The sequence below is a fragment of the Sus scrofa genome, chromosome 3 (assembly GCF_054392235.1).
Source record: "Sus scrofa isolate SSC_HxYL_T2T_F1_AM1 chromosome 3, Sscrofa_HxYL_maternal_Yorkshire_Landrace_v2.0, whole genome shotgun sequence".
Lineage (NCBI taxonomy): Eukaryota > Metazoa > Chordata > Mammalia > Artiodactyla > Suidae > Sus > Sus scrofa.
This window is the reverse complement of record NC_139385.1, coordinates 134,445,684-134,472,794: the sequence shown is the minus strand read 5'-3', so window position 1 is coordinate 134,472,794 and position 27,111 is coordinate 134,445,684. Positions and strand designations below refer to the sequence as shown.

Here is a 27,111-nt window from a genome sequence, read left to right as displayed (position 1 = left end):
CTCATTCCCTTCCTCCGAATGTTGCTTTGGGGTCGAGGGAAAGACCAGGGTGCCTCAGATGGACCCTGATGGTCCTGCAGTCACACAGTTTGCTCTTCTCTCCCAGTCGCTGCCTAGGTTGTTGCTGTGGCTTGAATCCGCTGTGAGGCTCTCACAAGAGCAAAGCCCAGAACTTCTACCTTCAAGCTCCCACTTCTGGAGGAAGCAAGTGCCAGCGGGTCGTATCAGGGTCCTTACCCTCCCATGCAGGGAAGGCCCTTTCTATGTTGGTTTTCCCAAGGGTGTTGCTGGCCACGCCCTGCCATGATTGGCTATATGTTAGCAGGGACCCCCACCAGGCTGAATCAACAGGGAGGCATCTGCACTGGCTGTGGCCCACCCACCCACCTGTTTACACAAGCTTGATAGTCATGCAAATCTGTCAATCTTGTACTGGGACCTTGATAGGGCTGGAGGCCCTTCATCAGGAGGCAGCCCTCACGGGCAGGCATTATCATCCGCCTATGGCCTTAAAATCAAAACTTGTCTGCACAAGCAAGGGGGGAGAAGAGCTACCATTTCCCCTGCCGAGTATCTGATGAGCGTGGGATAAGTAACACAATCCTCACTTTCTACGCAACAGACTAAGGATCCAAGAGGGACTGCTTTGCCCAAAGTTGCATAACCCGAGACATGAATCTGGGTCCATCCTTCCTCCATCCAGGACACGTGCTCCAACCAGCCAACCACTGACCAGTCCACACCACAGGCAACGGTCTGAAGTGCAGTTTTAGACACTGCGTTAATTGTATTCTACCAGAATAGACGGTTCGAAATAAATAAATAAGAGTCAAGTCTCTCTAGTAAGAAAGTATGTTGACCAATCACTATAAGAAAGAAACAAAGCTTGCTCATCATTTATATACAGCTTTATTTGCAAGTGGCTGGAACCATGGAGAATAATCAATAGCCACACATGCTGCCCCTGGAGGCTCCCAGGACGGGCCAAGGGCTGGTGGCCGCTCACACCCAGTGCTGCCCGGCGCCCAGGGCCGTGCTGAAGGTCCTCAGGGCCCGGTGTGTGCCCCTCGCGGCCAGGAGGAGCGACCCAGCCTCGGCCTCGTGGCCGGCCCCCCGCAGGTGTCGGGCCAGCTCCTCCGCGTCCCAGCGCCCTTGCTGGGGGCCGGCCAAGAGGTGCTGGACGAGACGCGGGTAGAAGGGAGTGGAGACGCACTTCACCAAGAGCTTGGCGTCCAGGAGCAGGGAGAGAAGTTCCGGGTCACAGTTGGAATCATTCACCTTGGAGAAATCAGACAGACAGATGTGAGTGGGTGCTGCCGACTTCTCCCCGCTGGTGGGCTGGGCACTGCCTTTCTGCTTTGTCAGCAGAAACCCCTCTACCCTGGTCAACGGTGCCTGCTCCAAAAAGCACACTGGGACACAAGTGTCTCTGAGGTCACACACGGATGACAGACCTGGTTTCCTTCTCGCCTAAGACCTGCCCGCCCTTGAATCACTGCAACGGCTACCACACTGAGGGCCAGAAACTGGCCCAACCCTGTACACCCCTCACTGCCCGAGTCCTCCCAGCTCGGCCCTGTGAGGTCAGCACTTTCGCCTCCTGGTTTTAGAGACGGAAATCGATGGGGAAGAATTTTGCTTAACATCGTGGTTGCTTAAATTGTGGAGCCAGAATCTGAATTTAGGTCCGGTCTTAACTTCAAAGCCTGAGCTTTTTGACTTAAAAATTTTTTTTTTTTGATGGAGCATTCTTTTAAAAAAATTGTATACATTTTTTATTAAAATAGAGTTGATTTACAATGTTGTGCCAATTTCTGCAGTACAGCGAAGTATCCCAGTCATACACATACATACATTCCCTTTCTTGTCTTCCATCATGTTCTGTCTTAAGAGACCGGATATAATTCCCTGTGCTACATACACGGTAGGACCTCGGTGCTCATCTATTCTCAATGTAATAGTTTGCACGTTCTGACCCCAAACTCCCCGTCCATCCCTCTCCAAAGCCTGAGCGTTCACACAACATGTACCATTTTGTTGGTGCCTCGCCGTGTCCCACATCCTTTAACCCCAAACCTCTCCTTTATGTAGATTCACGGGAAAAAAAAATCTTTCCAGAAGAGTGGAAACCCTTTTCTACTCCACTGAAAAAGCATATCCATCAGCCCACTTGTGTCAACAGGATGACCGACAGGAGGGGTTTAAAACTGTTCTTCCCTAAGCCTCTGGAAAGCTGTTAGCACCACACTTACCCTTTTATTTTTTTTTTTTTTTTTTTTTTTTTTTTTTTTTTTAAAACCTCACAAAGGAACATGCATTTTTTTTTTTTTTTTTTTTTGTCTTTTTGTCTTTGTTGTTGTTGTTGTTGTTGTTATTGTTGCTATTTCTTGGGCCGCTCCCGCGGCATATGGAGGTTCCCAGGCTAGGGGTTGAATCGGAGCTGTAGCCACCAGCCTATGCCAGAGCCACAGCAACGCGGGATCCGAGCCGCGTCTGCAACCTACACCACAGCTCACGGCAACGCCGGATCGTTAACCCACTGAGCAAGGGCAGGGATCGAACCCGCAACCTCATGGTTCCTAGTCGGATTCGTTAACCACTGCGCCACGACGGGAACTCCCCACACTTACCCTTTTAAAACATGTTTTCTGGGCTCTTTGGTTGCATATTCTCTGTACTTTCTCCCTGGTCTTACCTTCTTGGTCTACGTAAGGTTTCCATGGCTTTGACACATAGATTATATTTTTCTATTTTATACAATTTTATCATTTACAATGATCACATTTGCTATAGATTTTTGTAGTGTAATCATTATCTTATATTCGCGTCCATACTTTCGTGAGTCAACACGAATGATAGCGCAAACTTTAGAGCTTCGCATCTACACTGGGGTGTCACACAACAGCTTCACAACAGCTTCTCCTTCAAGTCACTGTGTGCTTTTAATAGTCTTGGTGGTGGTTACTGCAGAAAATAATGTGGCATTTCAAAGCCAATTATCTCATGTTTAGACCAACTCTATTGCATAACTGTCCCCAGTGAGCTTGTGCTGTGTGCTGTGACAAGGAAGAGAGGCTACTGAAGATGAGGAGGACAAGGGTGCCTGCTGGCTGCAAGGATTTAAACAAAAGAAGTTCTGGGGATAAGACCTACCACCAGACGGCGCTGGGCTTCCCTCCAATAACCCTGTGATCCTTCAAAATCCAATGTAAACATCAGCTCCAATGCCACCTCCCTCTGCCTTCTTCGCAGGTGCTGTACATGCTCCCCGTGTTGCACTATGGTGATGGCACGCCTGCCGTCCCTGCTGACCGGGAGCTCCTTGAGGGCACAGAGGTTTACCTCCTTTCGTTTCAGCATCCAGCTTAATCAATACTTGTCAACGGCCAGATGACCCTGCATCCTGGAACCCTATCACACTGCTGTATGGTGCACGCATGCGTGCCGAGGACCCGAGCTCTGTGCTCGGCTCAGACTCAAGAGTCTGGTGCACTCTGGGCAACCGTTTCTTCTTGGCCTCTCGTCCCATCAACATGCACATTCTGCTCACCCACCACTCAGGAAGGAAGACATGGAGGTTGAACTCAATTTTGCATTATCTGTTTTTATTTTTAGAGGTGGTGCCAAGAGCAGCTGGTTCAAGCCCCAGTCTTCTGCTGACAGGGCACAAGAGCTTTCCAACCTCCCCTCCGGGGTTCCTTTCAGGTCCTGTGTGTCCTCCTTCCCTCCTTTCTCTTTTGCTTGGGGGCAGGAAAGCAGGACCTGAACCCCACACGTCCTGCCTGCCGTTCCTGAGAGCCCCCCACCCCCACCCCTACCCTAGGGCACCTTCCCCCTAAGCCTTGAAACGCCCCTTGAAGACAGTTCTAACGTCACTTGATAGATGCACAAACAGGCTCAGTGAGGTCAGAGCCGTGTGGCAAATGTCACATGGCTGCTACAGGGTGAGCTGGACCAGGAACCATCATCACCGACTAGTTGATGCTTAGTGTCTATTCCCCCAGGACAAGAGCTCCTCCAGGGCAGAGATGCTGTCTCCTCTGCTCATCCCGCGGCCCCCAGGCCCAGAATAGCTTGTGCCTAGTGCTAGGGGCTCAGTAAGATCTGTGGAATAAATATATGAATGGATGGGTCACTCCAAAGCACCCATCCTTCCACTGTATACTGCTGCCTGTAAGCATGCTTGTGCAAGTGCACGCATGCACGCACACACACACATATGTGCACAGTAGCTCAGCTACTGTGAACGTTATTTGGTTCACCCTTAAAAATAAAGAACCCTTCCAACTAACCCTCCAGGAGGGAACGGAGTGTGCACCAAGATGCTACAGGCAAATGTTTGATAAAATACACGGATAAAAAAGGCTCAGAGCCCAGACACTGCAGGGTAACACTTTCTTTGCTGCCCTGAATAAGTCTTTCAGGCTAGGGCACCTTTATTAGGCTTTCTGTTTACTTACCACCCCTCCCCTTGGGAGCCTGAAAGGCCCCTAGCAAGGGGATGATGGATTTTCTCGGCTCGAGGAAGAGACGGGGGTTCTGTCAATGCCAGCAACTGCTGCTCCTGATTCCCCTCTTCTATCTGCTTCTCTCCGGTGTGATGTCATCCTTAAAACTGGTTTCCCTCTGGATGTGCCCAGCCTTTTGGATGAGCTGCCTGTGACCTGGGGCAGGGTGGGTGTCCACCATGAACAAGCTCTCTGTCCACTATCCTGGCTGAGGAAGCCTAAGGTTAAGTCCTGGAAGTGACACACTATGGCTCCCCTTTGGTCCCCTAAAGAGACTCAAACTGCCGGCCTCCACTGAGCCCGAGCAGAGGCTGGGGAAAGAGTGGGGAGTTCTGGTTTAGCTTCTCACCATCAAGTGCCAGGAAGATGAAGTGGCTGACTCTGTTACATTCCCTTCCTCTGATTTTTTGATCTGATTCTGATTGGATTTCTATCTGATATCTATGCAAGATATACGGAAGGGCCAGAGCATACTTTATAATTGTCATGTGCAAGAAAAAAACCTGCAAAGATAATTATTCTGTGCATATTTGGGACAAAATAGAGAATTAAAGTACAGAAGGAGATGGCCCTTCTAAGGACCCATTCCAACAACTGCATTTTAAAGAGGAGGAGCCTGGAGTTCCCGTTGTGGCTCAGCGGTAATGAACCCGACTAGCATCCATGAAGACACAGGTTCCATCCCTAGCCTCGCTCAGTGGGTTAAGGGTCTGTCTGGCATTGCCATGAGCTGTAGTGTAGGTCTCAGACGTGGCTCGGATCCTGCGTTGCTGTGGCTCTGGTGTAGGCTGGTAGCTGCAGCTCTGATTCAACCCCTAGCCCGGGAACCTCCACATTCCACGGGTACAGCCCTAAAAAGACAAAAAAAATAAAGAGGAGGATCCTGAGGGTCAGAGAAGAAGTGCACTGCCCCAGGTCACAGGCAGCCAAGACCAATTCTCCCCACACACCCAGCTGCCCGTCTCGGACATCGAGGTCAGAGCAGCCCTTCCCTTCAGCACAGCAGCGCCTGGCATCAGCGCTAAGTCACTGGGCTGGGAGAGGAATTCGCTAAGCCTCAACTTGTTTTGATTTTTCTTGTTTTTGAGTAAAATGCTCACTTAAGGCACTAAAATTCGGGTGCTACCTGTCACAGAAACCTGGGGCTGTCTTATCACCAATTATTCCTTCTAACCTGCACTCTTTTTCTTTCTGAAATAAAAAGAAAAGAGACAATGGAAACAGTTTTAAAAAAGAAAGAAGTCGTCTGTGTCTGGATCACCGCAAGGAAATTATTCCATCCTCCTTTGCCCTCCAGGAATTATCCGTATGCGGATACTTTTCACAGTCAATCAGATGACACTTGTATCCTGCTTTTCTCAATTTTATGTTGAAAAGATTAAAGAATATTTTCACATAGTTTTCATGCCTACAAAGTTTCACAGCTGCAAAGTAGCCTATCGAACAAGTTATTCGACACCTGCTATAAACTGCTGGTTTTGATTGTTTGATATTCCTGAAACACTACCAACGAAGGAGTTTTACATGTACGATTTCTTTATTTGAATTACCTCCTCAGGATTAATTATTAGGAGAGGGAGAACTGGGATCTTGTGGGATGAACTGTATCCCCCCAAATTCACACCGTGATGTCCTAATCCCCATCCATCAGAATGACTGAATGTGGAGACAAGCCTTTACAGAGGTACATAAGGTTTAATGAGTCACTGGGTGAAGCTTTATCCAATCGGACTCGTATCTTTATTAGAACAGAAGCCAGGAGACAACCACGTGAGCTCGCAGGGGGAAGGCAGCTGTCTACAAGCCAAGGAGAGAGGCCTCAGGAGAAATCAATCCTGCTGACACCTTAATCTTGGACTCTGGGCCTCCAGGACTATGAGAAAATAGTTTTCTGATGCTTAAGTTGCCCCATCTGTGGTACTCCCGTATGGCAGCCTAAGCACCTAATATACGGAGCGAAGCATCTGAAACACGTTTTGCTGAGAATATGAGCAGTGCAGTCACACCGGGAGGCTGACTGGCTCGTTTACAGTGGTGCTGGAATGGTCCTCAGGGGAGCAGTGGGTCAGTCTCACTATAAACGTCTCAGCTTTGGAAGTTGTTATTTTGAAAAGGAAATCTTTTTGCTATTTAGGAGATATGCACTGGTTCCCCAAAGATGTTTAACGTGAATTTGTCTATTTGCAAGGATGAATTTTTTTCCCAAACTTTCCTATCATTGAATTTTTTTCTTGCGGGAAGGATCAAACTCTGCTCATTTACGAGAGTTTCAACATAATTTTTCACATGCGAAGGAGTTCCTTGTAAAACATTAACCCTGATTTTGGTTATAATGAACATTCCAATCTGTTGTCTGCAATTTTGTTTTGGTTATTTGTTCTCTTACGGATGTTTTACACTTTCATGCTGTCAGAAGATGATCTTCTCATGATTCTTTTCCTACTGCTTCAAAGCTCACAAGTTGTACTTCCTTGAAGCAACTGATATGTGTGTCTATACATATCCTTCTGATTTCAACAGTACCTTTGCAATCAGGAATCACGTTGTTATGCGGTCTATGGAAAATCACATATTCCTGACACTGGCTTGGTGACTTGGGGGCATGGGAAAGAAAATATATTCTGTCGTTTGTGGACTCAGGTGGATGTTTGAAATAAATATGAGACAAGTCCAGGAGGATTAGCTGATTCAATTCCTCTGATCAAATAACTGTGAATTAGAGTGAGAAGCAGTCGTTGTGTGAAAAGAAGGCAGACAGGCTTTGGGATGAGAGACCAACTTCCGATCCTGGCTTTTCAGCTAAACAGACGTGTGTCCTTGTTAAAGAGAGTCTCCCACTTTCCACGTGACATACAGGGGTGGAGACCATCTATGCTTTAAAGTGCCCAGCACAACACCTGGTTATAGAGTTTAAGTTCAGTAAATGGCTGAAGATGTCACAGTGAAACAAATCAGGAATAAAGCACAGAAGGAGAAAGCCTTACATATAGATCATAAAATAAGTAAAATCCTTGCCTTCTCTACCAGCGATTTTTTTTTTTTTTTTTTTTTTTGGTCAGTGATTAATTTTTGAGAATAAATGAAACTTTGCAGATCTTGGGGGGGAAAAAATCTATTAAAGCACAAAAGCACTACTGTCTTCCAAGCCATTAAAATGTTATCTGCTTAATTCCTGTTTCAACAATAGGTAATGAACCTTCTCTGAATTAAATCTTTGATTTTATGGATCTATACGAAGCTAAGAGTAATTACAATAATGAGGGAAGCTGAAATCCCAGAAGCATGATGCATGCAGGACCTCATTTCAATTAAAGAAGATTATTTAATATTATTTCACTGTTTACTTTGGGGAAGGATATTTGTCTCACCGCTACATCTACTATTACTAAAAAAAGTTATTAAATATATCAACTACAAGTACAGAAGAATAAAGGGGCAACACAAGCGTATACTTGGAATAAGAAAAATGCCTGCATGTAATTTCTTGTTTTCCCTATTTATTTGCATGATATTCAGGTGCCACCTCTCAGCAGATAACCAGCCCTGGTCCTGGCATGGGATTTAACAGCAGGACAATCTTCTGACTTAGGATCTAACCACAGGAGAGACTACTTGAAGACTCAAGCTTAATCATCCTGATGACTGTCACTAAACGTTCCATTTGGGGTCTTGAGTTTGGCTAGGTCCACACTCTCTCCTTGTCCCTTTCCTACTTTGCTTAATTCCGTGTGTTACTACCCCTTGCCAGTCTCCCCGTGAGAAGATGCCTCATGCACACAGGTGTGATAATTTTTTCGTCTTTAGACACGTCCCACCCATTCCTCACTCTGGCAGGTGTTACCAGGCTGGGTACCATGGGTCTAGCAACCATCAGAGCTGTCTGGAAATGTCATAGGTTGACCCAGAGGGAGTGAGCTGCTTGTCACGAGAGGCATCCAGCTCTCGGGAGGTTTGTGGGTTGCAGAGCTTCCTTCGGGGAGACCAACCACCAGTTCAGGAAGCATGATGATGGGCAGAAGTAACATGCCTACCCATGTTCAGGTTCAAATGATATTTAGAAATAAGAAGATATGCCTGAGATTCTGAGGAAGAGCCTGGTACTAAAAGAGCCAAAAGAACAGTGAGTGTAAAAAAAAAAAAAAAAAAAAAAAAAAAAAAAATCAGTTTGATATCAATTGATATCCCTGTAAGATACACAGGAAACTTGTTCGTTTCATGACGAGGTCACTTCAGCCTAATCGGGTTTGGATACACTTAGGAGAAAACCAGCTGACGTTGGGGCCAAAGCCAAAGGACTCTGCAGACGCCCAACTAGGCTGTTAGAAGCCCAGCCCCACGTCCCTTTACCACGGCCTGCGGGGCGACAAGGAAGGTGTGTGGGCCGGCGCTCCGCGTGGAAAGGCAATGCTGAGGTGGAACAGACTCTCGCCAGCGAGGTCCTGGTTGGAAATCCGGACTGGGTGAAACGGGGAACAAAGAAAGGACGCTTTCGTGGTTGTATATAGAGCTGGTCCTTGAACAACGTGGGCACTGAACGGTGTGGGCCACTCATACCTGGATTTCTATCAGTAACAGACGCTAGAGCTTTACACAGTCCCCGGGTGGTTGAATCCAGGGATGCGGGGCCAACCTGCAGCTAAACGCAGACCAACCCCGGCGCTCGCCAAAGGTCAGTGGTACATATGTTAATCCAAGCGTGTTTTCTGAGCATCTTCAAAGCTCTCCCTCCAACCTGCGCACTGGTCACGGAAGTCATGCTGGCGGGTCTCGGGGCCTTCACAGCAACATCAAAGGGGCTAATGATCACATTTACCCCGAACGTGAAGGGCCATGACGTGACGCTTCGAGATAAAGGGCGCAGCCTCATCCCCGAGGTGCTCCCCTGCGAGGGCTTTCAGGACGCGGCACAGAGCCCTCGGGGAGGAGGTCGGCCCCCTGCCCCCAGCAGTGCTCGGCCCCGGCCTGGTGACTTGGCAGATCTGAAAAAGGAAGCCCTGTACCAGGTAAGCTGTCTGGCGAGCTCTGCGCTCCTCTTTGCAATGCTGATGTTCAAAGATTCGAGGTGCTTTCAGCAACCCCATTTCTCTGTGGGGATAACCCTTTTCCAATATAAGAGAGCCCACTCAGTTATGGAAGAAGGAGCAGCAGGGTTGAATACAGACTCTGAACATTAGATCCAGGGTTTTACTTTCAGCTCCTGCTGTTTACTCGCTGTATGACCTCTGAGTCTCAGCACGGAACCAGGATGCTACCTTCCTAGAGGGTTAGGAAGAAGGTAAAGGGAGGCGGTGCTTATTATAACGCCTGGCACAGCTGGCATGGCAAGACAGTTATTACTGGCATCAGGGAGAAATGAGCAGGTGCTGAAGGTCTTAAACTCTTCCTTTATCACGCCACGAACTGTCCTCTTAACAGGCGCGCAGTCCAGGACAGTCCCTGCGATGTGGGGTGGGGACAGAGGCACCCAGCAGTGCTTAGAAGAAGGAAGCAGTGAAGAGCAGAAGCCACTGCACATCTGGAATTATGAATCGGGAAATGTTTCAGTCTATGAAGCTGTTATAAATACACATCTGCTTACAGGGATGAAATGAGTCAAGAGGCTTCCACATGGTAGAAAATCTTCCAGAAACGAGATGCAAACACACCAGCAAGGAGTGTCCTTCTTGGAGGGAAGAAGGTTTTGAAGGTGAGCTCTCGCTCTCACGAGGCTGATGGAGAGGGCGATCTAGCCATCTGGACCCCACATGGTTTTAATTATTCATCAACAATATAAACTCTAAGAGGGCCTTTCTATTTCTGGCCCAGGAAAGAGGCTGCTGGCCATTTGTAAAAAGGACATGTGAAACCCCAGAGGTTTGCCATTTCAGAAAAGCTTAGGGAAAGAAGTGAGGATGCTATTGGAGGGAAGGCTGGGACAATCTCTGGCATCAGCACTTAGGCATCATCCTTTGCAATGTAAACATCTATAAAGCTGTCAGTATCTCATCATGAACAGCAGAATAATACTCAGTGAGCAAGAGGGGGTGCTTTTCTGCCTGGATCCGTGCACTGTGCAGGCACCACTGCCTATCAGAGGAGCCCCTTTGACAGATGTTTTGTTCTTTTAATGTCACTGGGAACTACCATCCATAACCGATATGGGAGAAACAGGTTATTGATGAACTCAGAGTCCCCCACTAGTGGACAGAGTGAGCAGCAAAATAAACACACACAAAGAAAGCCAACGTGTTCTTTTCTCACTGCAATACCAAGTACGATTTAAAATAGCTTGACAGGAGCCCTGCAAAAAGGCCCAATGAAACTCTTTCCTCAGAAAGGTGTACCATGACCTTTGAATGGCACTGGCAGAGCAGTGATAAATTATAGTAATTTCTTTTCATTTATACCGCATTCTTGAAATGACAAAATTACAGAGATGGAGAACAGATTAGCAGCTGCCAGTGGCTGCCGGGTGGACGGGGGAGGAGGCGGGTGGCTGTGGCTATAAAAGGTGGCCTGGGGGATCCTGGTCATGGAACTGCTCTGGCTCTTGATGGTAGGAGTGGTCACACGAAACTCCATGTGACAGCTGCACAGAACTTCACACACACACACACACACACACACACACACACGAGGGCATGTAAAACTGAGACTGCATCAGTGTCGATGTCCTGGTTATAATTATGCTGCAGTCATGCAACCTCTCACCACTCAGGGAAACGAGGTAGCGGGGATACAAAATCTTGCTGTATTATTTCCCACGACTGTATGTGCACTTAAAATCATCTCAAAATTAAAAGGCAGAAAATATTTAGAAGCTGGAAAACTCTGCAACACTTTAGTTCGCTGGAGGATGCATCGGGTCCTGGGAACACAGTGGAAGGTCCCTGACGGACTGATCGAGTATAGAGAAGCTGTGAGTCAGTTTCACGACTGAATTCCTCAGAAAGGGCCTCAGGGGAAGGGCAGGGACTCTTCTCAGCACCTGACACCCCCAGCTTTGATTCTTGCACCTGCAGGCCACAAAGGTTTGGGGACTTATCATCGCAGTCCCAGGAGAACCACACCACAGGCTGCAGGGATGATGCAAGTTTTAGCACAACGCCACCTGTCACGGGTACAGATCACAGTGCACTAGTGCCATTTAAAACAACTCGGGGTTTCAACATTCCCATTTAGCGTCTTACTTTGACTGCGTGTGTGTGGGAAGGGGGTGTAGCAGGCAGCTGGGCTGGTTCGCAGTTAAGCAAGCCCAGTTTTAGTTGCAGTTCTGACTGATACCTTTGAGATAAAGAGTCTTTAAAGTGGATACGCTTGCCCATGGAATTCAGGAGCGCATCTCGGGAATGCCCTTCCCAGGATCCATTTTAGTGGAGAGCGATGGGGAGGCTACCACTGGACCGTCCCCCTCAAGTCCCGTGCTGTCCAGGTCCCCAAAAGGCCCCCGTTGGGCTCAGGTATCAGTGATAACAGGGTGTTCGTGAAACTTCACAGAGGCTCTCCGGTATTTTAGAAATTCACCTAAATGAATACGGCACTAGGTTTTTCTCATTTTGTTCATTATGACTATTTCCAAATGCAAGGACGTTCTACGCTCTGCATCCTTTGTCATTAACAAAATTTTACATCCACGACACCTTTTCATCAGTCTCTTCGCTGAACCTCCGCTCCAGGGGTGTCTTCCCTTCTCTGGTCCCTAGAAGACATTCTCTTATGTTTTTGTTAAAACACACACACACACACACACAGACACACACACTTCAAATGAAAGAACGTTGGCCCTACAGAAGGGTTTCAGTAAGAATCACACAATGCAAATTCATTAAAACGCAACCCTGAGCTATCTAGTCCTAAAGTACAAAATTTAAAAGGGAAGTGAGAGTTTCTTCCTTAATCACGATAACAAGACAACCAGCCTTGAGGGAGAACTTTCTAGCCTTGACGCCACCCCCCCATTCCTCACCACGGCGGCGCAGCTTTAGAGGCGGTGCCAGAGGAGATGCGAGCTTGCAACTTCCGACAGTGCCAGTAAACAGCAGGCACAGCTACTTTCTCACCTTTAATTAGTAGATAACCAAACACAGGCAGGCACAGAAAACCTGCCTGTTGCCAGGAGTTCTTCCGCCCCAATTTCAAGTGGCGAGAGGACTAGTCTGCTGGTTGCAGGCAGCTCTGACATTTTCTTAAAGAGACTAACACACCGCTTCATTACTGGGATTGGTATTCTCAGCATGTAGACACACACAATGTGTGCTTCATGGCAGGAGTTTTAGTAAATGTCTGTAAAACAAGCAAACACCCACCCAGACAAAACACAAACAGCCACTGTGCTCAGAGAAGAGCGGGGACTAAACAGGCCTAAGTAGATGGTGGCTGCTCTCTCTGAACGGCCACACGAATCCACTTCGCTGCGACAGAAGGGGGTACCTGAGCGACGGCGGTGACGTGCTCCAGGGCCAGGGCGTGCAGACCCGCATCTTGGCTCTCGAGGAGAAGCTTCAGGGACGGCAGCAGCAGGGCCTGGTGAAGCAGCAGCGAGCACAGCTCCTTCACGCACTGAAACCACAGGGCGACTGTGTGAGTGAGAAAACAAGGATGTGCCTCGCAGCCCCAGCAAGGCTCGCTCCATCTTCCCACACCTTGGCTTCCAAGTGTGCGCGTCCGTGTCTGTGCAAAGCGCACCCCTGGGGGCACTCGGATGTAGCGTTTGGTACCTGCTTCGCGCGCTTCCCCATCTTTTTTGTAACAGCTTTCCAAGCATCAGATATTCATCTACAATACTGCTATTTTCTGGGCCTCCTGGGATCCTGCTGGATGGATATGGGACAGTAATTCATTCTCCTAAACTCTCAGAGCCTTAGCTTCCTCACAAGTAAAATGGAGGTAATCCTATTTAGTCTGTGGTGTTTTGTCTGCGTATTAATAAATCATAATGTACAATAATGTATAACATATACTAAGGGCTTAACCATAAAACTATTATCAATCGTTAATATTATGAAAATGCAACAAAGGAAATCAGCACTTTAAATATTTTACACCCTGTTTATGGGTCTAATGTCAAGATGGACTGAATGTTTGATATACTTAAGCTATTCCATCTTCATGAAAACTGCCTGTGATCCAGAAAAATGTATTTGAGGAGTTCCCATCGTGGCTCAGTGGTTAACAAACCCTACTAGCATCCATGAGGATGCGGGTTCGACCCCTGGCCTCACTCAGTGGGTTAAGGATCCGGCATTGCCGTGAGCTGTGGTGGCTCAGATCCCATGTTGCTGTGGCTTTGGTGAAGGCCAGCAGCTACAGCTCCGACTGGACCCCTAGCCTGGGAACCTCCATATGCTGTGGGTGCGGCCCTAAGACGACAAAAAACAAAAAACAAACAAAAAAAAAAACCTAACAAATAAAAAACAAAAATGTATTTGGATCTCCACAGATGTCTTTGAATTTCATTCTCGGCCCTTTATTATACTGGCTGAACCTGTCATCAAAGAGCAGACTTTTACAGAAGATAACAAATGGTAATCCTTCCCAACAACAGTATAAAAAGCACAGAAAATAAATTTGCAAGCTTCTCCTCCCTGCTGAGTTGCATGCTTCTGACTTTCGCTGTAACATAAGGAACAGAACACTTGGGTCAAAGACCAGACGATGAGTGCGACCTCATTAAATAAAGCGAGGGTTGTTTTTGAAAGAACTGAGAATTACCACGCTGGGTGGGACTGAGCTTTCTCCTGTGCTCCTTCAACAGTATCCTATCAGAGAAGAAAAACTCCAATTTGTATTTTCATAATTCTGCTACATTATTATGAAGAGCAGGTAAAATCAGGCTGACACAGGGAGTCCCCGTGGTGGCTCAGTGGTAATGAGCCTGACTAGTATCTGTGAGGATGTGGGTTCCATCCCTGGCCTTGCTCAGTGCGCTAAGGATCCGGCATCACCGTGAGCTGTGGTGTGGGTCACAGATGTGGCTTGGATCTGGCATTGTTGTGGCTGTGGTGTAGGCTGGCAGCTGCAGCTCTGATTCAACCCATAGCCTGGGAACCTCCATATGCCGCAGGTGCAGCCCTAAAAAAAAAAAATCAGGCTGACCTAAGAAGCGCCTAGTTAAAGCTTGGGATGAGGATCTCTTTGGAACTGCACTCGCTGTAGTTTTCTCGTCTTTCACCCAGCAGGTCTCTGCTGGAAATCAGACTGAAAGATGTGCCACACAAACTTGTGTGAAAATGATCAAGAGCAGCAGGGTAGCAGTTCTGTAAAACGTGTCCTTCGAACACGGATTCCAATTCAGAGACGTGCTCTGTGTGCCTTAAAGCACAGCGGACACTCATAGAGGGGGTTCATTCAGCATCTGGGCCAAAGAGAAATGCGGATTTTAATCTGGGATGCCCAAACCTGCTGAAAACATTTGGGAGGATGAAAAATAAACTCCATGCAGAACAGTCTAGCACGGCTGCCATGCACCAACCTGTTTCAGCGTCCACTTACAGTGTTCCTGTAAGGAAGAGCAACGCTCCCCCCAACCCGCCTGCACCCCCTCCCCCCAACAGAGAGCAGGAGGACGCTCCGAACCCGAGCTGTCCCACAGGGCTGCCGCGAGCCACATGCGGCTAGGGAGCACTAGAGATGCAGCCTGCAAATGAGAAACCCCATTTTCTATCTTACCCAGGTTTTCTTAATTGAAATAACCAGGCATGGCCCGTGGCTCCCACAGTGGATGGTGCTGCTGAGCGCGCCAGGCTCTCAGGCCTCTGGGTCTGCACACACCACGGAACCTCTGCTGCCTGTCTGATTAATCCCCATCCATCCTTACGTCTCAGCTTTCGAAGGCACAGGAAAACGCCACCTCCTGCAATGGCACCTCTGATCTCCCACGTTCGGCATTCCGAGCACCTGACTATGCTCTGTAAAATATTTCCTACGTCATCTACACTACTGTAATTATTCCCCGGCCTTTCTGCCTTACTCAAGGGCAAGAGTGTTCTTCCTTCTCTGTCTTCCAAACCTGCTTGGTACATAACATACCCCCCAATGTTTTTATATTTCTCTCTTAATACTTACATTTGCTTATTCATTAAGTTATAGGTAACTGGTAAATAGGTATTTCTCAGCAATCTATGACATTCAGAATAAGTACATCATTTGGCTGCTCTTAGCTTTGATGAAAAAGTTGATGGAAATAACCGATATACCCCTCTGGGCAGCCTAAGGGATAGTCCACGGCCTGGCAAGGACATCCAGGAATGGAGGAATTCATTTTATGAGAGCGACTGAGTCTTTTTTCTCTCTTAGCTATCAGTTACTGGCTAAATCCTCGTCTATAATTACATACTAAACTGCGTCCACCAGGTAGTCCCCCTTGTGCTACCAGAGGACAGTTTATTAGGATGTTTATGAAGGGATTTGGGCACTGCAAGAAAAGTCAAAGTAGCAAAGGGAACCACAGGACCCCATACATGGCACCTTCATGGCTCAAACCATCGGGCCATCGGGACATAGAACAAGAGAGGCCTTGAATGAAGAGAAGCAGGTGTCCTCCCCATGGGCTGTGATTTATGGCGATGCCCTGCACCCTGCGGCTGATGGTCCTCAGAGAAGCAGGACCTCCCACCAAATGGCCTTCTGTCCTCTACCACCCGCTGCTGGCCCTGGGCATCCAGCGCCTACAGGTGTTTCAGGACCTGCAGCAAGCGCATGGAGACGGGCGCCGCCCAGGCTAAAAACCAAGCTCTCGACAGCATCAGACGTGCCTCAACCAGGAGAGAGAACCACCACACTAAGACTGAGAAGCTGGGGTTAGCTGGCTCACTCATTAGCCAGGCGCCCAACACCCACACGCCCGCCTGTGGGATCTGTGATGCTGGTTCACGCTGTGCCTTGGCAGAGTCGTGGACCCTCAGGGTCAGTCGCAAATAGCTGGAATGCAGAATTTTAAATCTAAATGCCAAGAACCAGTTTTATGCCAATTTCTACAGATCTTCTGCTCCTGAGACTGTTTCTCAGATTGCCATGGATACAAGCGCAGAACGAGGATAAGTAACTTTCAAGGCTGTGGGACATACGCCCTGTGAGAAACGGTGATTTTTATCTTCCTGGTGGTACCTTCCATCAGCAAAACCATCACGGCTGTAAGTAAACAAGTACCCCAAGCAACAGCAGGCAGTCACAAAAAAGCGTTCTGAAGAGTCAGAGGGAAAAAATCTCTATGTATAGGAACTTCGTGGGGGACGGGGAATGGGGATGAAGGAGAAAGTACATCCCTTTAAGTCCCACCAGAGATAACCAGGCAAGGGTGTTTCTCACACATGCAGTCGGGCAACCGAAGGTGTCAGAGGAAAAAAAAAAGTGAGTCATGGATAATCCCACTGCCATGGTGATACTTATGGAACTCTGAAACGAGACTATATAATTTCCGAATGTGGAAAACCAAACTTAACAGACATTTTCATTTGTAGTAATACCCTTCCTTCCTTTGTGGCAATCCTAATTCTCATCTGAGCACATTTAGTGATGAATAAAAATAGTATACAACATCAGCAAAGTTCCTTTTGCCACAGTATCCTAAGGAAAAAAAAATCTACAAATGTATCCAATTAAAAGATAGAAACCAAGACAGCAAAAGAAGGATGAAGAAAAGTCACTGTGGGAGTTCCCTTTATGGCACAGTAAGTTAAGAATCTGACTGCAGTGGCTAGGGTTGCTGGGAAGGTGTGGGCTTGATCCCCAACCCAGCACAGTGGGTTAAAGGATTCAGAGTTGCTGCAGCTGTAGCGCAGGTCGCAGCTGTGGTTCAGATTCAAACCTTGGGAGTTCCTGTTGTAACAAACCTGACTAGTATCCACGAGGGTGCAGGTTAGATCCCTGGCCTTGCTCAGTGGGTTAAGGATCTGACAATGCCAAGCGCTGTGGTGCCGGTCATAAATGCGGCTCAGATGTGATATGGCTGTGGCTGTGGCATATGCCAGTGGCTGTAGCTCCGATTCAACTCCTAGCCTGGGAACTTCAATAGGCCTCGGGTGTGGCCCTAAAAATAAATAAGTGAATGAATGAATGAATGAATGAATGAATAAATAAATAAAACACTAATCATCTAGACCTTAGACTCTGTAGGCCATTCTTGAAGGAAGGGCCATAGAAAGGGAGAAAACTGGCAATAAAACTTAGCTACATAACGGACATTCAATGTGCATCCACCCCAAGTGAGCTAAGAGTGGCCCATTGGGAAGGATCTATTTTTTAAGCATTCAAGCGGAGAAACTTGGTTTGAGAACCAAATGTGCCACTTACTGCCTGAGTGATCCTGAGCCAGAACCTTGCCCTCAGAGCCTCTACTTCATCAGCCATCAAATGGACATCAAGGAACTTCCTAACAGGTGGTGGCAGAGGCGGTGAAGGCGAAGTGAGTCAACGGAAGTGAAAGCCCTAGAGTGCTAGCAAATGTCAGGTGTTGCTATTAACGCCAGTTTGTTAAACGGTTACAGCAGGTCCTGAATAACATTTTCTAACCAGATTCAACAGACCGGGGAGTAGGACACTTCCAGCTTTTGGTCTGGACCCAACAATGTTTGATCTTAGCTTATGTTAAGGCAAAGATGAAACCCACGTGGTGGACAGATTACTCAAAGTGGGGTACCAGACTGAGCGGGTCCTCACTCTCTGTGATGGACGGGATGTATTGAATCCTGCCTCGGATGAGATACAGACGCTACGGCAATGGTCCCCACCCTCTAGGTGCTCACGATACAGCAGTGTAGATGCCAGGTAAGTAAGTAGTTGATACATGCAAATCACAGGCCACTGGAGTTATGGAGTTATTTTTGATGTCAGTTCTTTATTTTGCTTTGTTTTGGTTTTGTTTTTTGCTTTTTAGGGCTACACCTGAGGCACAGGCCTGTGGTCGAATCAGAGTGGGAGCTGTCGGCCTACGCCACAGCCACAGCAACATGGGATCCAAGCCATGTCTTTAACCTACACCACAGTTCACAGCAACACCAGATCCTTAACCCACTGAATGAGGCCAGGGATCGAACCCAAAACCTCACGGTTCCTAGTCGGATTCATTTCTGCTGCACCACAACAGGAACTCCAGTATTGGAACTTTAAATATTTTATACAATAACTGTCATTCTGGTGGTTGAAGACTTTTTAAAAAAATGGGTACAATATTTTAACATTTAATCAAAAAACTTAGCCATCCTTCATTCAGAAAACAATTCATTAAATGTACATTCACAATGAGAATATATTCCTTGAGTGATTACAGTGAAGATTCAAAGGATCACATTTCTGATTTTCAAGTTTATCTCCTATGTGGTAGAAACTCAAAGAGCAATTAATCAATTTAGTGCTGTTATCCAAATGCTTCAATTTAAGACTTAAATTCCTCACCCAATACACTGCCGAGGTCAGAGCCACAGGAGGGAGCTGTTGTTAACATGTCCTTATTTTAGAATATACAAATGTGTATGTGTGTGAACAGAGAACATGTATACACAACCCATGTTCACTGTATGTTACACAAATAATCTCACATGATGGGATCAAATAGAGAACCAAGCTCCGCATGGAGGCGGCGGAGTTTTTACCATGTTTACAGAGAAAAAAGTATTTTGGTCATGCAATCTTATCACAATGATGTCAAAAGCATGTGGAAATCAGAGTGGCTGGTCACCTGTGAGGTGCGCTAAGGCTCACGACCACGTTACCCACTGGCCAGGTTCAGCCAGACATGACCCTTGAGCTACCATGAACTCTTGGAACAGAAACTTGAGTGAGACATAAAAGGGCATCCAAAAAAAGGAAAAAGAAAAAAACCGAAAACTGAGTTCTACTCTAGGACCTGAGAAAGGCCAACTGCTTCAGAGCATCCAACAAAGAGAAAACGTCCTCAAAGCGTCCTTTCAGCGCGGCTTTTCTTCATCTGATCTGTTACAACCATGGGCCTTTGCCTACTGATAGCTTAGGCTGAATGTTCCCCACGTACAGTGGCTGATGTTGCTTCTAAGAAAGAGTCTGGAACAGCAAAGGGCCACCCCAGGAAAGTCGCTTGCAATACCCACTCACCTCTGCAGGGAGCATCTGTTCCGTGTGGTATAAAGAGCGGCAGAGTTTCAGAACTTCCTTCCCCAGCGCGTCCTTGTTCTCCGTCGTGCACCTGGTTAGCATCACGGTGGCCAGTCTCACCCACGGGTTCTCAGTTATGCTGGTTCGAAGGGAGAAGAAGGCAAAGCGTTGGAAAGGATGCAACTTATATCAATTGTGATGAATACTTTTAAACTCGAAAAGAAATTCCACTTTTTGAAGGAAGACGCTTTCGGCAAACTGCAATCATAATCTGGATGGCGCGTCCCTCACGTCTGTCTCGGAGAAAACAAACCATCTCGCGCAGGGAAGACGGCTCGCCGCGGGGTGGACGAGGGGCCCCCCAGCCTGGAGGCAGCGGGTGGCGTCCAGGAGCACAGGCTGCTTGGAGGCCTGGCAATTCGGGCTCACCTTCTGGCTCCCTGACTACCTGGGTGACTCACACAAGTTAGTTCGACTCTCTCGGCCCAGTTGCGTGGTTCTGGAGAGGCCACCCAACCTTTCTGGGCCTCGGCTCTTTTCGCTGTGAAAAGATAATGTCCTGTTTTCTGTGCAGGATTGTATCATTTAATGAGTGATGTTTGTCACTGTGAAGAATCATTCTGAACAGCAGGCACATCTTACGATCTACTTTCCTAATTTTGGAGACATAAAGCACACCAAAGTTTGCCTCTGATCCCCCTTCTCTGGCTGTCACTGCTCTGACTTCAAAAAAAAAAAAAAAAATCCCGAGATACATTTCAAGAGACAAGGTAAAGGCACATCCATTCCAGGGTGCAGATTTCACTTACAACATTGAAAACAATTTTACTGTTTATGAAGAGTCCGTTCATTCCCTTCCTTAGCTGGGCTCTAGACTCTAGACCCAGAGCACCCATGAGGATGGTCTCTCCCATGAAAGAGTTTCATTCTTTGCCCCTGAGAAAAACATCAAATGCAACCACAAGGGACCCACAACACCAGCCTGTGGCAAAGCCTTTGTGTCTCAGCTCAAACTAACAACCCATGAGGACAAAGAATACTGCTTTTTTCAAGGTACAAAGAAAGCTCGGGGTCTCTGGCTGATGTTAGCGTCTTCGTGCACTTCAGGACTTGCCCTCTGCTTTCCCCTTTAAGGTCTGAAATCAGCCCTCCTGGGTTTTTCTCTAATAGGCTGCCTCCCTGCCGTGAAAACACTGATGGGCCAGCAGGCAGCAGTGCGGGCCCCCCCCACCCCCCTGACAAAACCTATCAAAATGCACAGGAAACCCTCAACAAAACTAAACTAAAAGACAACTGATAGAATTATAGAATGGGAGAAACTATTTGCAAATGAAGTGACTGGCAAGGGATTAATCTTCTAAATATATAAACACCTCCCGAAGCTCAATATCAAAACAAACAACACAATAAAAAAAATGGGCAGATCTAGACATTTCTTCAAAGAAGACATACAGACTGCCAAAAAGACACATGAAAAGATGTTCAACATCACTCATTATTAGAGAAATGCAAATCAAAACTACTATGAGGTACCACCTTATACCAGCCAGAATGGCCATCATCAAAAAGTCTACAAACAGTAAGCGCTGGAGAGGGTGCAGAGAAAAGGGAACCCTCTTACACTGTTGGTGGGAATGGAAGTTGGTGCAACTACTACGGAAAACAGTATGGAGGGTCCTCAAAAAGTTAAAAACAGAATCACCATATGATCCTGCAACCCCACTCCTGGGCATCTGTCCAGAGAAAACCATGTCTCGACAAGATACATGCACCCCAATATTCACTGCAGCACAATTTACAACAGCCAAGACACGGAAGCAACCTAAAATGTCCACTGACAGAGGAGTGGATAAAGAAGGTGTGTGTGTGTATAACACGCACACACACACAATGGAGTGTTACTCGGCCATAAAAGAATGAAATGACAGCATTTGCAGCAACATGGATGAACCCAGAGATTATCACACTAAGTGAAGTTAGTCAGACAGTGAGAGACAAAGATCATATGTTATCATTTATATGTGCAATCTAAAAAAAGGATACAAATGAACTTATTTGCAGAATAAAAACAGACTCACAGACTGTGAAAAACTTATGGTTACCAAAGGGAACAGGATGACAGGTTGGGGGGAGAGAGGGACTGGGCGACTGGGATGGAAATATTCTAAAATCAGGTTGTGATGATGGTTATACAACTATAAATATAATAAAGGTCACCGAATTAAAAAAACATCTCTTCCACGAGCCAGCTGTGATACACTGAAGGAAAACTGTGGAGCTTCTGTAAGTGCATGTCTGTTATGCTTTCCATACCTGGTCCTACAAGGGACTAAAGCTAAAAACCCAAAGCTGGTAGCAGTCAGATGGCTCAAGCAAATTTCTCAGTTTTTTCTTTTTCGGCCGCCCCCACGGCATATGGAAGTTTCCAGACCAGGGCTGAATCCAAGCCTCAGCTGTGATCTGTGCCACAGCTACCGCAGGTCTGGATCCTTAACCCACTGCACCTGGCTGGGGATCGAACCAGCGACTCCACAGAGTCAAGCCAGATCATTAACCCAGTGCACCACAGCAGGAACTCCAAATTTCTCAGTTTTTGACTGTGTTGACCAGCAACATTCAGTTATTGCCATTCTACCCTTTCCTCCCCATCCCTCTCTCTCTTTTTTTTGGTTGTCTTGGAAGTGCTGGAGTCATACACTGGATTTTCGTGGGGGGAAAAGTACTCAAAAGCCCCTTGAAGAACCTGTTTTAGGTATTCCATCTTATGCTCCCCTGTGCTAAAACACCACTTTGAGCCAGGAAGGAAGCAGGAATGGACCGTCCTGGATTCATTCTCTGGTTTTCTCTTAGGGAGAGCAGACAAAGCTGGTCAGAGGGGTAAGGAGACTGCTGATGCTTGGTTCCGATGCTAATGATTTCACAAAGAGGTTTGAAAAACACAGGTTCGCAATTTGTAAATTTCAGGTAGGACTACAAAAGCAAGACTAGGCCGTTAAAAATGAATACCTTTTTGTCTACAACTGCAATGCTTTAAATGCAATCAACCTTTTAAGTGAAGCTGATTTTGCTTCTTGTGAGTGAGAGATTTGAAGTGGTCAGTGTTCTCAAAATAAAAAAGGAATTCCCTGGTGGCTCAGCGGTTAAGGACTTCGTTATCACTGCAGTGGCTCAGGTCACTGCTGTGGTGCGGGTATGAATCCCCTCGTGCCATTAATAATAACAAAACAATAATGATAATAATGTGAAAGAAGCTATAAAGCCAGTTATCTACTAGAGGTATCATATTTTGAATTCAAAAAATTCTCTTTAGCTAAGAGATCCACTCTGAGTGTATGAATAAATCTACAATTCAACCCATTTTCTAAAAAATAGAGGGATTACTGACCATCTAATTGACAGGTCCCACATCTACTTCCACTGTTATCACCTAGGAGTTGTTTAGAAACTGATACCCTGGCCCCAGAGTTGGACTTAGGAGGTGAGCACGGGCTCTGTTTTTAACAAGCACCCCTAGGTCCTGAGGCAGTTCTGCCAAGATAATTGGGAACCAAACGGAAGTGCTGTTTCGAGGCGCTGTCACAGGTGAAACCAAAGTTTCTACGATGTGGGAATCTGTGCTGCAGAGTCTCAGACAGGGAAGCGAAGAATCTGTGCTCACAAGAGACACGGCAGCGTGCCTCCTCTGCCACAAATGATTGAGGTCTGAGAACACTTCTTTTCTTTCTGCAAACACTTGGTTAAAAAAACAGATCCCACCAACAACAGCCCTGTCCTTGGTTTGCTTCAGAAATTCATAATGGTCTCATCCGAGGATGGAGGCGAAGAGGGTGGCCCAGGGGTTCCCAGGCGGCCCCAGGCTGCTCCTGGAAGAACTGACTTTTGGGAACATCCTCCTTTAGGGTCTGAAGCTCACACAGGGCTGCCGGCGGTGGAAGGGCCGAGGGAGTCCTGGCCCGGCAGGCACTGGGACAAGAGGCCCTGGTGCTCCTGCTTTTGGCCAACGAGGAGCAGCCGCTCATGACAGCCAGCCTATGTGCTCAGAGGAAACCTGGCCACTTCTTCCAAAGGAATCCTTGGCTGCCAGAGCAAGGATGGTGCAACTCCTCCATGAAGCTCTGAGTGGTGTCTGTGAGCTCGGCGGGACGTGGAGGAAACAAGATAGGCTGTGAAGGTGCCGGGACGCTGCCTCCTCCGCTTAATAAGCAGGCGAGGCTGGTTACTGAGCTTCTGAGCTTCCACTGTCTCATCTATAAAAGCAGATAACGTCACCTTCCTGCTTAGATGTGTTGTGTAAATTGATTATGTCAATTGCACACAACATTGTGAGTTCTCAACAAATGTTATGCAATGGAATGCACTGATAATTCCCATTATCAATTGCAAGTTAGCGCTGTAAGCTGTGGTAAGAGTCAGAAATTGCCTGGCCAGCATACTGGCACAGAATTATTTTGCTGACTTCATAAATCAGATAGTACTATCAAGCACTGTCTGTGTTTCTGAATAAAATATTTGGGTTTAGGAGTAAGGGGAAATGGAACAAAACTATAATATTTCCAGAAAAACAACTCTAATTTCATCTCAAAGATACTGACTTTTTCTTTCATTGGCTCTCTGAAGGTACTGAATTTTTAAACCTAGAGTTGAGACAACAAAAGCCTACTTTGAGTTAATACTCACGAATACTCCCGTCTCATAGGCGGCCAAGCTTGCAGGAGCAGGGCCAGGTGCTGGAACTCAGCCTCTCGGTGACTGGTCTCCAGGAGCTCTGTGAAGAGCGAGTAGCGCTTCTCTTCATCCTCCGTGTCGGCTACATCCACCTGGAAGGGGCGACACACACCTGAAACTCATGGCCAAGGCCACTGAACTGCTTTACAGAAAATTTCACATTTGCCTCTTCTGATTAAACACACTTGTGGAGTTCCTGTTGTGGCACAGTGGTTAACGAATCCGACTAGGAACCATGAGGTTGCGGGTTCGGTCCCTGGCCTTGCTCAAGTGGGTTAAGGATCCGGCATTGCCGTGAGCTGTGGGGTAGGTCAAAGATGCGGCTCGGATCCCAAGTTGCTGTGGCTGTGGCTGAGGTGTAGGCCAGCGGCTACAGCTCTGATTAGAACCCTAGACTGGGAACCTCCATATGCTGCGGGAGCAGCCCTAGAAAAGGCTGAAAAAATAAACACACTTTTGGAAATTTTTACAATGAATTATAGTTAGAGTCAACAACATCCCTCCCTGATCCTACTCCCCCCAGAACCTTCCAAAACCCCGTTTTACCCAATTTCATAACTGTTATAACTGTTTTAACACTTATGTTAAAATTTATTTAGGGAGTTCCCGCTGTGGCACAATGGGATCAGCAGCATCTCTGCAGGGCTGGGACATAGGTTCGATCTGTGGCCCAGCACAGTGGGTTAAGGATCCAGTGCTGCTACATCTGTGGCTTAGGTCACAACTGCACCTCAGATCTGATACCTGGCCAGGAACGCCATATGCCTCAGGGTGCCAAAAAAGAAAAAAAAAAAAAAAGTTCAGAACAAAATCACAGAATGGTTCTTAATATTCTTGCCAAAATAAATTCAAACAAGTATATTTCCCTAGAACTGGATTATTCACATTCAGTATATGTTACATTGAAATAATGAATTGTTTCATATGGAATTGTACTAGTTCACCTTACTCCACTTTAGCCAATATTTTAGTTTAAATTATCCTAAATGCATTGCTAATTTTCATTTTAGCATGACTACTGCTACATCTTCATGTTTTCTAGAAAATTTCTCTAATTTGAAATTAAAGATTTCACTAAAGAACATGTCATAGAATTTTGTTTTGAATTTTTTTTTCAAAATAAACATCTTTTTTTGTATCTCCATTTCTATTATTATTGTCTTCTTAGGGCCGCACCCACAGGATATAGAGGTTCCCAGGCTAGAGGTCTAATCAGAGCTACATACAGCTGCCAGCCTACACCATATCAACAACCACACAGGACCTGAGCCGCGTCTGTGACCTACACCACAGCTCACAGCAACGCTGGATCCTTAACCCACTGAGCAAGGCCAGGGATCGAATCTGAGTCCTTAGGGATACTAGTCGGGTTTGTTAACCACTGAGCCACCAGGGGAAATCCTGTCTCTCCATTTCTAATGCAAAATAAGTCTGTCAAAGAAAACTACTCATCCTTCCTCTCACTGAATAACTAAATGATCCTTCTTTTATGGTGAGGCAGTCCTAAAGCAAGTCCCATTTCCCCACACCTCTGTGAAGGAAATGTTTGCTATTTTAAGTTAGCAGTTTTAAGTAGAAAAGTTAAGCCAGAAGCTGGTTCTCCTGTCTTCTAGCCTCTTTTAACACAGATGCTCTTTATTTGGGTATATAAGACAGGTGACAATACACCGAAAGGATAATGAGGACAGATGGTACCTACATATCTGCTAAACTGTCTGTACTAACTCATGTTTCCAAAACATTTGATGCGATGGTCATTCTGGCTCTGATCCCAAGGAGCCACCTGGAAAATTATATCCGTTATACCACGATTTCTTCATTTTTATAAAACTTGTCATGGCCCATGAAATCCTTGGAAATTGCTGTGGGGAGTCCTGCTTACACAGTGACCTGTCAGATCCTTCAAGACCTGACTTAAAACCCCATGTCATTCTTCCACAGAATAATAGTGCAAAAGTTGTTTTCTAGCGTTGGAAAGAATTTTATAATACAATAAGTCAGTTGACTCTTACAACAGTTTCGTGTGGAGACCAGCACAGGCGTCATTAACCTCACTTTACAGATGAAGAAATGGGCTTTTCTGTCCCGGTAAAATAACCAGCAAGCGGCAGAGCCAACACGTAATTAGACTCGAATCAGGATGTTCTGAAACCAGAGAACTTGGTAAGCTAGAGAAGCTGAGAATTATTTAAATTAGTGGTCTTAGGAGGAGTTCGGCAATATTTTCTTGCCTATTTATAAAGAAATGTCGGAGTTCCCGTTGTGGTGCAGTGGTTAACGAATCTGACTAGGAACCATGAGGTTGCGGGTTCGATCCCTGCCCTTGCTCAGTGGGTTGACGATCCGGCATTGCCGTGAGCTGTGGTGTAGGTTGCAGACGCGGCTCGGATCCCGCGTTGCTGTGGCTCTGGCGTAGGCTGGCAGCTACAGCTCCGATTCGACCTCTAGCCCGGGAACCTCCATATGCTGCAGGAGCAGCCCAAGAAATGGCAAAAAAAGACAAAAAAATAAAAAAATAAAGAAATGTTAAAAAAAAAAAACAAAAAACAAAAAACAACCTTTCAAACTCAAGACACCCACCTGTCATGACCTGACCTCACCACCTTCAAGTCCCCTCCAGCCTCAGGGTCTCTCAGGCCCTCTGCATTCATCACACCTGCTTCCATCGGGAACTTGGATCTGCTCCCTCTGCCCAGCACATCCTTTCTTCAGGTACCTGCAGGGCTCTTCCCCTCATTTCCTTCAGATCTTTCAAATGTCACCTTAGAGGCGCACTGCGTTACTGTCCTACCTAAAGTAGCCTCCGACCCCATCTCCTCCCCTGCCTTGTTTT

General features: G+C 46.7%; 1 protein-coding gene across 1 annotated transcript in view; it reads right to left on the bottom strand.

Moving 5' to 3' along the window:
• Positions 1-890: 890 nt before the first annotated feature.
• Positions 891-27,111, bottom strand: part of NBAS (NBAS subunit of NRZ tethering complex) — a 355,775-nt gene continuing 329,554 nt past the window's right edge. The window contains exons 49-52 of the mRNA XM_085016151.1: positions 24,231-24,370; positions 19,554-19,692; positions 12,918-13,046; positions 891-1,278 (exon numbers count right to left, since the gene is read on the bottom strand). Coding sequence (XP_084872277.1) covers positions 1,003-1,278; positions 12,918-13,046; positions 19,554-19,692; positions 24,231-24,370 — 684 coding nt within the window. The 3' untranslated portion in view covers positions 891-1,002. The remainder of the gene's footprint in view (positions 1,279-12,917; positions 13,047-19,553; positions 19,693-24,230; positions 24,371-27,111) is intronic.